This window comes from Gopherus flavomarginatus, chromosome 4, assembly GCF_025201925.1.
Source record: "Gopherus flavomarginatus isolate rGopFla2 chromosome 4, rGopFla2.mat.asm, whole genome shotgun sequence".
Taxonomy (NCBI): domain Eukaryota; kingdom Metazoa; phylum Chordata; order Testudines; family Testudinidae; genus Gopherus; species Gopherus flavomarginatus.
Window position 1 is genome coordinate 18,854,340 of NC_066620.1, and position 12,188 is coordinate 18,866,527.

The 12,188-nt window shown below is 43.0% G+C and overlaps 2 protein-coding genes across 2 annotated transcripts in view; one reads left to right on the forward strand and one right to left on the reverse strand.

Annotated features, from left to right (window-relative positions):
- The window catches only part of DNAAF10 (dynein axonemal assembly factor 10), a 120,944-nt gene that overhangs the window by 15,296 nt on the left and 93,460 nt on the right, over positions 1-12,188 (reverse strand). The window lies entirely within an intron of this gene.
- Positions 76-10,434, forward strand: PNO1 (partner of NOB1 homolog). The gene is made up of 7 exons (XM_050952230.1): positions 76-356; positions 1,352-1,501; positions 4,655-4,738; positions 5,523-5,583; positions 7,927-8,044; positions 9,277-9,347; positions 10,096-10,434. The coding sequence occupies exons 1-7, from the start codon at positions 132-134 to the stop codon at positions 10,161-10,163; spliced, it is 777 nt and encodes a 258-aa protein (XP_050808187.1). The 5' UTR covers positions 76-131; the 3' UTR covers positions 10,164-10,434.

The window sequence follows — 12,188 nt, forward strand, 5'->3', positions numbered from 1 at the left end:
CCTCCTGGTCAGGCATCACGGAGGGCTCCTAGGAGTTCCGCGTAGGGGGCCTGAGGACGGAAGTGACGTCTCTGTGGTTCCGGACTGCGTCAGTCGTGAGGCCGGCTCCGCCCGCACGTGTGAAGTGCTGCATGGAGGGGCCCGCGGAGGAAGGGACCGGGGGGGGCTGCCCCGCCGCGGCCCCGGAGACCCAGAGCGTGATGGAGGCCGGGGGCTTCACCAGGGTCTCCAAGCGGAGCAAACGGAAGCGGCGGGCGGCCGAGCTGGATGGGGGCGGCGGGAGCCGCATGGACACGGGGCAGCCCTGGCCCAGCAAGAGGCCCGACTTCCCGCCCGTCTCCGGGGACGCGCTCATGGTGAGCCGGGGCGTGCCGGGCCCTGGGCTGGTCTCCGGGGTCGCTGTGCGGGGACAGGCCCTGCCCGTTCCGAGTTCCCGTGCGCTGTCAGCGCGCCGGCTGCTGAGGGGGACAGAGCCCCCCTGTGCGTGGGGGGGGGGAATGGTTCAGACCTCGTTAGATGTCACCTCCCTGCCGGCACAAGCTGTCGTGTTAAAGGGGCGTTGTTAACTTGAAAGCCCGTCAGCTTTAAAAAAGCCAAAAAAAGTAGTTCGAGGTGCTAGATCTGGTTTTGAGTCCATCCGCAAACGCATGTGGTTTTGCGGCTACATAAGTTTGTAATGGTTTTTCTCCTTTATTTCTACTCACAAATACGAGACATTTGACTATGCAGGGGAAACAAGGAGACCAGTAAGTAGTGTGCTGTCTGTTTGCTTTTTTCTAGTTTGTTTCTTTTTGCATCATTTTATCATCATTTAGCCAAAGTAATATTAGGAATGATAGGTTAACATTTTTAGGTAGAAGTGTGACTTTTCAGTGGACTGTGTCCCTTTAGCTATAGAGTAGGTTTACTGTTTTATTATAATCTCCACAGACACATTTTTTTCTCCAGTGAAGATGAGCTTGTTAACTTGGAGCTGAAGAACGCTGTTTGGAAACTAAGCAGGAGTAGATGGGGAAACATTTGCAGCAAGAAGTTTCAGCTTTTTAAAAGTTGAAGTACTTGATAATAACTCTCCAGTTCCTTGGCATTGCCTGTTCCCAGTAAATATTAATATTTAATCTCCTCTGTCATAAGTAAAATATTGGTTTAAAACGTCTTTCAGTGCTCTGGCAGTCTGTGCCTTCTAAATTTTGGATTCCCTGATATTTTTCTCTACCACTTTTTTCTTTCATTGGTGTAGTGACTTCAAGGCAAAAGCATGATTTGATGATTGAGCACTCTGATAGGCTGTCTTTTGGCAAGAATGATGGTAGTGGTGGTTAGTGCTACTTAAACTTTTTTTTGTTTCTAGAGTGGAAAAGATGAAATGAGGAAAATTCCTGTACCAGCACACAGATATACTCCTTTGAAAGAAAACTGGATGAAAATATTTACACCTATTGTAGAACACCTGCAACTTCAAATCAGATTTAATTTAAAAACAAGAAATGTAGAAATCAAGGTAAGGAGAAAGCTCTTTGCTGGCATTTTCATGCAGCACCTCAGTCAGCTGAGTCAGAAAACTTATCTCTTGTATTTGTTTGCAGCACAAAAACTTGTTAATTATCTAGATCTCAGTTACTACTAGTGATAGGAAACTAAAGGGGAGCCCTGCAAAACATATGGGATCAAACTAAAACTTGACAGTTGTGTCCTCAAGCACTTTACTCATAAAGCAATAAATAAAACTTAGAGAAAGACATTAACCCTCTGGCAACACTGACCCAGAGGCTGTTTATTTCTCTAATTTGACATCACTGCAAGGGAGGAAAAAAATCAGTTTTTGAACAGATCCAAACACTAGATTTGATTTGCAGAATGCAATGCTTTGTAAATAGTTAAGACTGTATAACACTTATGTAAATGATTTGAGTTATGTTTTTTGGGCTGCCAAATCTCATAATGACTTTTATTCATCATAGCAGACAAGCGATCATAGTTACTTAGTTCATGCATTCCTCCTGTCTAATGGACTACGCTCAAGTCACTTGGGATATAGAAAGTGATAGTTGCAGCCATAACTAACATTCTTATTGACTGCCTCCGCAGCTTAACAACTTTTAAGAGCATGTCTAAAGCTTGTGTTAAGCCTCTGACATGTTGGTAACTATATTTATAGCATGTTGTAATACTTTTATTAAGCTGTGTTCCACATTAATTTTTAAAAGCCACATTTTCAAATTTAGGGGTTGAAATGTGGAAGCTACTGGTAACTTTTCCCTTATCAGTAAATCTTATTCCGAGTACAGTAGTCGCTACAAAACTTACAGTAGATAAGCCTGCACAAATGAGTTTATTATACAGTGTCTTGTTTTTTGACAGTTGTGACTTGGTCATAGATTTTATATGTAATATACATAATATCTAATTTGGAAAATTGGAGATTTATAAATTGCTGTTTTTTTGAAACTCTAGAATGTGTTTGAACAATTAGAGGAAGGCATTACTAACTTTTTTTGATATCACCTCTTGAGGATAACAATACTGAAATGTTGCACAAAATGTATAGTCAGTTTTTCTTTTTTAAAAAATTGGCTATCTTCCACCGACAAAGGAAACACTGATTAAAATCCGGCATGATCTCCTCCCTCAGTCCCTAGCACATTCTGCTTCTCACTGAGACTGAGTTTGCTTTCCTCCTCCACCTGCTCCAGCATCCCCAGCCCTTTTTGTCTTATAATCTGACCCTACTCCACCCCAACACGTACTTTGGTTCTTTCCATGCTCAGGACAAGCATGAGTTGGTCTCCTCAATCTTAAAATATAAATTGGAAAAAAGCCCACCGTAATCCCATATCCCCTTCAAATGATTGTCCAATCTCTCCCCCTACATCTCTGAACTCGCTCTCCCTTGCAGTCACTGTGTGGGGTTCTTTTCTTCTGTTTCCATCGTAGACCCTCTCCAGTCATGCTTCTGCTCACTAAACTCTAATATAGAGTTTAATACCTGACGGGACCACCAGATTGTGTAGTCTGACCTTTATGTCACAGGCCATTAACACCTCCCTGCGTACACCCACTAACCCCAACAATCGAAGTTACACCGAAATAGTTGGGGGTTGGTCCTGCTTTGAGCAGGGGGTTGGACTAGTTGACCTCCTGAGGTCCCTTCCAACCCTGATATTCTATGATTACAGCCCATAGGAGCCTAGACTACTATGTACCACAGAGAGCTGTGTCTTAGTCTGTCCTAATGTCTGAGGCCCCTACAGTGGCAGGGAAATGATTAAATGAGATGGCCAGCTAATCCTGGCAGGTGACCCACATCCACATGCTGCTGAGGAAGGTGGCAAAACCTACAAGGCCATTGCCAGTCTCACCTGAGAGAGAATTCCTTCATATGGTCAGCCGTTTGATCCTGATCAAGCGAGCAAGAACTATCCAGCTAATTACCTGAGAGAATGTTTGGTACACCTCAGAGCACAGCCCACCCTGTCCACTGGCCCATCTCCAGCCATGACCATCCCTGATGCTTCAGAGAGAGGAGATTTGGAAAAAAGCCTCCAGAATACAGAGCTCCCATTCTCACCAAAGTCTTTAGTGATGCACTTCAAGCCATGAGATTTGCCAAGGTTCTCCTCACTCATTTTTCTCAACCAGTTGTCTGACTTCATTGCTGTCTAATTTATTGCTCTTGAAATTTTGTTCACTCTTGACTTTTGTGGTTATTCTCCTATGTTACTCTGCCTCTTAGTCTCCTCTCCAGATTTTCGTGGAGGTCACACAAGGCTTCCTTGTTGGTCACCTTTTTTTAGTTAGATATTTTATGACTATGACTATCTCCTTTATGCTGCTGACTCACAAAACTGCCTCTCCTTGTCCTATCTCCTTTTCCAGACCTGCATTTTTGCGTATCATTGTGACGTCTCATAAATTTGTAGATAAGACCCTAAGGAATCACTGTGATCTAGTCTGACCTCCTGGATAGCATACTCAGCAACATTTGTATCAAGCTCATAATGTCTATTTGATGTAGGGCATATCTTTAGAGAGAGATCCAGTTTGATCTAAGGACTTCAAATTATGGAAAATCCACCACATCCTTAGGTAAAATCTCATAGTTGTCCAATCATTAACTTTAATCTCAATCTGGCCAAAATTGTGGACTCCCCCCCGACACACAGAGTCCTTGGCTGTTGGCAGGAATTCCAACACACACATCCCTGTGTTGGAAGGAGATGCTGGCAAAGATTCCATTCAAGCAAGTTCTCAGTACTCTAGTAGATGGGGCCTGCTGCTGGTGGTTGTCAAACTAACTAGTGCCTCCCTGCTTCTCAGTTTGCTGCTCTCTGTTTTAGAATGGCATGGGGTTTGTTCCAGGAGAAGGAAAACCTGGCTTGGTGGGGAGAGAGGCTGCCCAGCACTGACTGAGTGGTCTGGGGAGCAACATAAATTCTCATGGTGGAGGGCCAGCATTAATTGAAGGCAGTGTTAATTCAGCAAAACTGCAGGGTCTTTGGACCCAAGCAATAGATCCAACAGGAGGGAGTTGGCTTGGGGAACTGGTGTATTTCAGCCTGGTGAGTAGACTTAGTTCTTGGACTAGAAGATATTAGGTGAATTTCTCAAGTCCCGATCTCTCTCTCACATGCAACTTAATTTGTTTATTATGTAGACTTGTAAAGAGACAAAAGATGTAAGTGCTCTGACGAAAGCAGCTGACTTTGTGAAAGCATTTATTCTTGGATTTCAAGTTGAGGTGAGTCTTCAGCAGCCAGGTGGTCCTGGTCACCTAGTCTAAATTGTGGTATAAGTAGGGATAATAGAAACCTGCCGGCTTAAAATCCTTGGCTTCTGTGCAGGCTTGCTACGGGGATACTGGTTATGAGGCATAGCTTTTCTCTAGTTTCCCAACACAATGGTACAGTAAGCTTGTCTTTGTAAAGCTGGAGGGGTGTGTGCTGTGTAAACATTTCATTTCAAAACCACTCTGGAGGGATACATTGAATGTTTTTTATATATATTTTTGCATAGATGTTTGTTTGTTTGTTTGGATTTGCTATTTTCCTTGTATTCATGTACTCTTAGTAAGATTAACTCTTTGAAGAAATATCAGACCATTTGATGCATTTTAAACTAAGTTTTTGAGGTGTCTTTTTTTTTTTAAAATACTTTAAGCACCAGAATACCAAGTAAGTCATGAGTAGATTCAGGGTAGTAGGCCAACTTCATCATTTCAATTTTTCTGGTTAGACACTATCCTTGATCTGCATGTGCACGTTCCAGTGGGAGGTGTATTGGGTGTAGAGAGAGCGATGGGTATTTAAAGCTCCTGCCGCGTTCCTTATACGGGAACATAGGCTGCAACCAACTAATGCTTCAGTGGATTAGCCTGAGTGCTGTTTGATACATTACATGAGGTCATTCTGGGAATCTGTTCTATTATTTATGTCTTTTAAAAAAAAAAATATGATGCAGCTCCTTAAACATGTTTTCCTATCTGTATTCTACAGTGTTATAACACAATCTTTGTAATATTTTAGGATGCTCTTGCTCTCGTCAGGTTAGATGACCTTTTTCTAGAATCTTTTGAAGTTACAGATGGTAAGTGTCTTTCAATAGTGCATCAGGTGTCGTGTTCTGTGCCCAAAAGAAAATTGCTTTTAATATTCAGTAGAACTTGAGATCCATTGTGAATTGTTTTGCAGCTTAGTATATAAGCAAACAGCATAAATCACAGAGATACTGTACAGTAATATATAACTGAATGTCACGTATTTATGATGATACACTACTATAGTGTATTTTGCAAAAGCAGCCGTCTTAATAATGAGACCTCAGTACAGCACTCCCTGTTACATCTTAGCTGAAAAGTAGGATGATACTAGTTTGTCATGAGGATTATTGGGCTCATGTCGTGTTTGAGCGGTTGCACTATGCCTGATACTGGACAAAATGAGACAGATCTTGTCCCAAGGAGTTCAGAGTCTAAATAGGAATGTGGGAATCAGCAAACCTGTGCTGCAATTTTTTAAAGATTGTGTGGATTAATAGACATCTGCTAGGATGTATTTAGCAAAAATAAGCAGCATTGCAAAACTGATTCTGAATTCAAAGGCACATTGACACCTTTCATTTGAATTTAGGACAGGTAAAATCATTTAGTGGATATACTGCTTTCGGTAGTAAGTAATCAGCCAGTGTAGTTCACTGCTGTGGGAGGTCAATCTGTGTTTTTTTCTTTAGGGTTGGATAACATAGGGCCGCCCAGAGGATTCCGGGGGCCTGGGGCTGTCGGCGGCAGGCGGCTCTGGTGGACCTCCCGCAAGCGTGCCTGCAGAGGGTCCGCTGGTCCCGCGGCTCCGGTGGAGCATCCGCAGGCATGCCTGCGGGAGGTCCACCGGCGCCGCGGGACCGGCAAGCGGCAGGGCGCCCCCCGCGCAGTGAAATGTCTAGAGCCGGCCCTGTTTGGCGGCGGGGGACCCTTCCATTCCAGGACCCACCGCCGAAGTGCCCTGAAGACCCGTGGTGGGGGCCCTCCGCCGGCGAATTACCACCAAAGCGGGACCCGCCGCCGAAGAGCAGCCCGCTCTTCGGCGGTAATTCGGTGGCAGGGGACTCCTGCCACGGGTCTTCGGGGCACTTTGGTGGCGGGTCCCGGAGCGGAAGGGCCCCCCACCGCTGAATTACCGCCGAAGACCGGGTTGCACTTCGGCAGCAGGTCCCGCTTCGGCGGTAATTCGCTGGCGGGGGGTCCTTCCCCCCAGAGCGGAAGGTCCCCCCCCGCCGGCAAAGACCAGGAGCGGAAGAAGCTCTGGGGCCCGGCCCCGTAAGAGTTTTCCAGGCTCCCTGGAGCAAGTGAAGGACCCCGCTCCAGGGGCCCCGAAAAACTCTCGTGGGGGCCCCTGCAGAGCCCGGGGCCTGGGGCAAATTGCCCCTCTTGCCGCCCCCCCCCCCCCCCCCCGGGCGGCCCTGGGATAACATGATCAGTAACACTCTGCACAGTCTTGAAAAAGCATGTAGTTCTCCTCGGGGATGTACATTGCTCACCCTGTGGGTCAGGAAAGAACTTTTACTCCTACATACAGCGGTACAAAATTGGCTAGGGGTGTGGTGGTAGCACAGTTGTCTTTCTAAAACATCAACACTTTTGTTCAGTGTTAAAAGCAGTGTATCAGATTTGTCAGGTTAGTTCTCATTTGGCTCATGAAAGCCTGTATTCCTAATCTCTGCTGTTTACTTCTGACAAATAGTGATATAGGTACCCTTCTCCTTGCCAAAAGAAGAGTTGAGGAAGTGTGTAGTGAATTTGAAAAGTGACATTCTGGGTGTTAGGGAATACCATAGCTGTGGGTTTTAGACTGAGGAGTGAGATGTGCCAAAACACCATTTGACTCCACTCATCGAATGCTGATTGGAGCAGCAAACAAAAAACAAGATAAATCCTACCACTACAAAACGCTGTGCTGCATGTGTAGTTCTCCCCCTGGGGAGAGGATGAGAGAACATGACCCACAACTGACAGATGTTAGCTACATTGCTGAATGCACTAATGGAGGGTGCACAGATGCAAAGGAATCAGGATGGAATAAGACCCTAGATGGTTCTAATTTCAGTTCTGTTCTACATGAGCATGTTAATTGTTTTGATCCTCTCCTAACTCACCCAGGAATTGGTCCTTGTTCCCCAACCACTTGAGGAGTGATTCCTGTTAGCCCTACACAGAGATCACTTTATTACTCCTCTCTGAAACACTGCTACCTCTGGAGTGAGCTGCTGTCCCACTGTAGTGAATAAAATAATCCCTGTGTAGTGTTTCCCTATCACCATAGAGGTATTTTGAAACTGTTTCCTGTTTGTAAAGTGATTTGAAAGACCCTAAAAGCTGCTATAGAAATACATATTGCTATTGGCTAATGAAATACAGTTTTTTCCCTTCTGCTTTAGTCAAGCCTTTGAAAGGAGATCACCTTTCTAGAGCAATAGGAAGAATAGCAGGAACAGGTGGAAAAACCAAATTCACTATAGAAAATGTAACCAGGACACGAATAGTTCTTGCTGACTCGTAAGTAGGCTCTTTCTCGCAATTAATTTCTAGGCAATGTGTGGTTCCTAAAACTTGTATTTGATCCTTTATTGATTCTTCCCTTCTGTGCAATAACCCAGAATGTCATGTTGTGCATGTAAGTGAAGGGACAGTTCTGCATGATGGGGACCGTTCAAGATTCTTGCTCTCCAAACCAATGAATGCTGACATCTTCAAAGTGATTAATTTCTTGGCCTACAGGGGGATGCTTCTTAGGAGGCAACAGTAGGATCAGCATCTGAGGCAACATCACTGGAGGTTGGAAGCTGAATGGGTTGGGGAGATATGTTCCAATGGTAGCTGAATGGTGTCCCCCAGAATTGTAGGTTTCCTAGATTGCAGGAAGCTCAAACAGAATCAGTGAAGAGGTACGAAATTTGAAAGAATGTACACATGACAGGTAGCCATGTTCTGGTTATGAAGATGGAAGGTGCTCAAAATATGAAAATACATGTTTAAAGTGAAGCACAAATTAGTCCCGCTCTGACTGAATTTGAGCTATCCAATGGAATGATCTGGTGAAGGGAAGTGAATGGGGATGCTTCCATGTTTGAGGTGATTTTAAAGGATAAGCTTCCAGAGGGAGTGCAGCTCAGCCTCTTCTCTCTTTTGTAGATGCAAGTTGTACCCACTAAATAAAGTGCCGGGGAAGGTCTGAGTATTAAGGTGCATCTTCATGTGATACCTCGAGTGCAGATATATAGTTTGCATCTACAAATGTGAATATGCACAGGTTGCATTCAAAAGTGTAGAGGATAGCAATGGGTTATTCATTGTTTGGAATGCTTACTGTCTTTAAATGGGAAGTGGGATCTTGGACTTCCAGATCAGTTTCTCCTCCAGTCACTACTATTAAACTTGGTTACAACTGCTCATCACACAGCTCCTCAAAATCTGACCTTTCCAAACTTGGCACCATCAAGTGAGCTAATCGTAACATCTTCGGAAATAAATTATGTATCAGAAAAGACTATAGGACAGAGATTCCACCCATTGTTGGTAGCATGAAGTGAAAGAAAAACACCAACTCAATCATACTTGTTACAAGTGTTTAACTAATAATGCAAGACTGGCAACAAAGTACAAGTGGACTTCAAAGATCTAGTGCATTAATTCTTGAATCTCAAATTCACTTGAATACTGTAACATTAATTATGTGCTTAAAGGCAAAAACCTTTCCCAAATAACACTGTTTTGGTTGCTTGTTACAGGAAAATTCATATTTTAGGATCTTTTCAGAATATTAAGATGGCACGAACAGCAATTTGCAATCTCATTTTAGGTAAGCCCTGTTAACTAACCTCAGTCCATTGTGCAAAAAAACTGATTTGTTATAAGATTTGTATTTAAGGGGAAACTGCAATCATTGCTACTTTGAATAGGGCTTAACTTTTTTTTGCCAGAGGATTATTCTAAATATGAACTCATAGATTTACTCACCTTGTTCTTGACTGCTGCTCTTGGGAAAGATCTTCTGCTCCTAGGTACTCCAATTGTTGCACAGTAAAGATAGCAGAATCGCTCCCTGCGTGTGTACCTCCCAACTTTGTGCTTTGAGCAGAGCAGGGAATGGAGTATTGAACGTCCACAGAGGGCTGCACGCACTAGTGACACTTAGAACAGAGGAGTTGAAACTCTTACAATACTGGATTATCAAATGAAAAGTTAGCACAAGCTTTGGCAAATTACATATCGGACACTATCATCTCCAGCTAGGAATGACTTCTGCAGAAAAATCACTTGTAAACAGCAAATTTATACTTCTTGCAACTAATTGCAAAGCTTTACCAAAGCATAGCGGCTATCTCCTCCTTTATATTGGAATCTGACACATTTTACCCTAGATGTTTCCTTAATAATCTGTTGACAAGCTGATGATTTCTTTTGGAGCCTCTTGTCAGTCACTGCAAATTATCTTGGCAGTAATGCAGACACCTTAAGGTTTCAAAAGCAGCCTCAGTCTTACAGCAGAGTTTGTTCTAGTGTTATCTGTCAATACCATTTTATAATAATGTCTGTCTTCTCTGCAGGAAGTCCTCCATCAAAAGTCTATGGCAATATTAGAGCTGTGGCGAGCAGAGCAGCTGAAAGATTCTAAGACCCAGGACTCTAATTTCGGACTCTGTATCCAGTATACAGATATTGTGACTGGAGATCTTAATACACAGCTAATGTGTATAGAACCAGTTCTGCATGAAGCAGGTGCTCAGCCTCCTTCAACTTGATTGGGAAGCTTAGAAGAAAGTAGGGCTGCTTTTGCAGTCTGTTTTCGTTCAGGTATAATGTCTGATCTTTTGACACAATATTTAAGTAATTTAATGTAAACCCTTGTATGTTCATTAAAGATTAATGCTTTATCACTAATCAAAGGTACGGTTAATTTGATTAAATCTTTCACTTAAAGCAAGAATACTGATGAACAGGACCATTGGTTTCTGAAGAAAGTGACTGGTTAGGAAGCATCGTAAACTCATGCATTCAGATTTCTTAAATTGTGTTAACTTAGTTCTTGGACCAGTGGCAACAGTCTGACTCATTTGATTGTACATCACCTTCACTGATTTATTTATAAATAATTCCGAGAGGAGGGGAAAGCAGGGGCTGTGCATATCTGCTTCAGACTAAAATCTTGTCAGGATACTTAGTATAGTATACATGATCAGAGAACAGAACGTGATAGAGATCATACTGTACAGAAATGGCAATAGCTCAAGTGTTTAGTGTCCCTGTTTACATTTTAGAACAGGAAAAGTACAGTTCTCTACAGACACACCGTGCTGGATAGTGTCATCCACCTTGAGTCTAGTGGTTAGGCTTTCTTTGACTCAAGTCTATACTGCAGATGTTGATGGCCAGGGCCATTTTCTTTCTTGTAATGTGTCAGGTATTGGAGCAAATTGATGCATTAAAAAGCAGTCACCAGGCCCACATGGTATACAGCTGAGATTTCTGAAGGAGCTTAGGTATGAAATGGCTGAGCTGTTAGTAAAAACCTTATTTAAAGACAGCTGTTATTCCAGAAGCTTGGAACGTAACCATGTTGTATCTGTATTTAAAAAACGCTCCGTCAATATGTGGGAAATCAGAGACTAGTAAGTCTTCTGTATGTACTTGTCAAATTTGATTGAAATAATGACAAGTAAAATAGTGCTATCTGGCAAATATGATTAACCAGTGTGGTGTGTACAAAGGAAAAAAAATAGCTTTTGATCAGATTCCTCAAAGGGGCTACCCACGATAAGTTTCTCATAAGATGAAAGACAAAATAGTGCCAGGGATCAAAAAATCTTTAGAAGATAACAAAAGTGATCATTTAATCTGCTTTTAAAGTGAAAGTACAACAGGTGGGTGGCCCAAGGTTCTCTATGTACTTATGTTCACTGTATAAATAATTGCTTGGAAACAGATAAGTAGTGAGGAAGCAAAATTTAGATGAGTTATTTAAATTAGTCAGGACCAGAACTTGAGACATTTGACCAAGCGAGGTGAATAGGGTGACCAGACAGCAAGTGTGAAAAATCGGGATGGGTAAGGGGGTAATAGGAGCCCATATAAAAAAAAGCCCCAAATATTGGGACTGTCCCAATAAAATCGGGACATCTGGTCACCCTAGAGGTGCATATGTAACGATGGATGAAGTTCAGTATCAGTAAATGCAAAGTAATATACATTGCAGGGAAAACAAACTACTCATGAATCTTCCAGAATGCTAAAGTGTCAATCACTGCAGGAAAGTGGCCCAGATAATGTAGGCATCTTAATAAAAACATCAGTGTGCCGTTGCAGTCAAAGAAAATGTGATTTAAGGAAGAGGATGGAAAATACACCTGTACAGTACTGGAGACCTCCCCTGAAGGAGGAATATGGCAGAACTGGGGTGTGTTTAGGGAAGAATTAAAATAAAAGGCACAAACTCATGAGTGAAAAGGGGATTGTTTACTTACCTTTATTTGCCCTCCTGCCCCTTGTATGAGTGCATGATGCCTTCAATTACATCACAATTTTTTTTCACAGAACTCCTTCCTCTGCACATGCTGGATGGGTCTGATGGAGCAGCTATTCAAAACTTGTTTCCTCATTGTTTGCTGCAGCCTTATTTGCTGCATGCCATTCAAACCTGGCT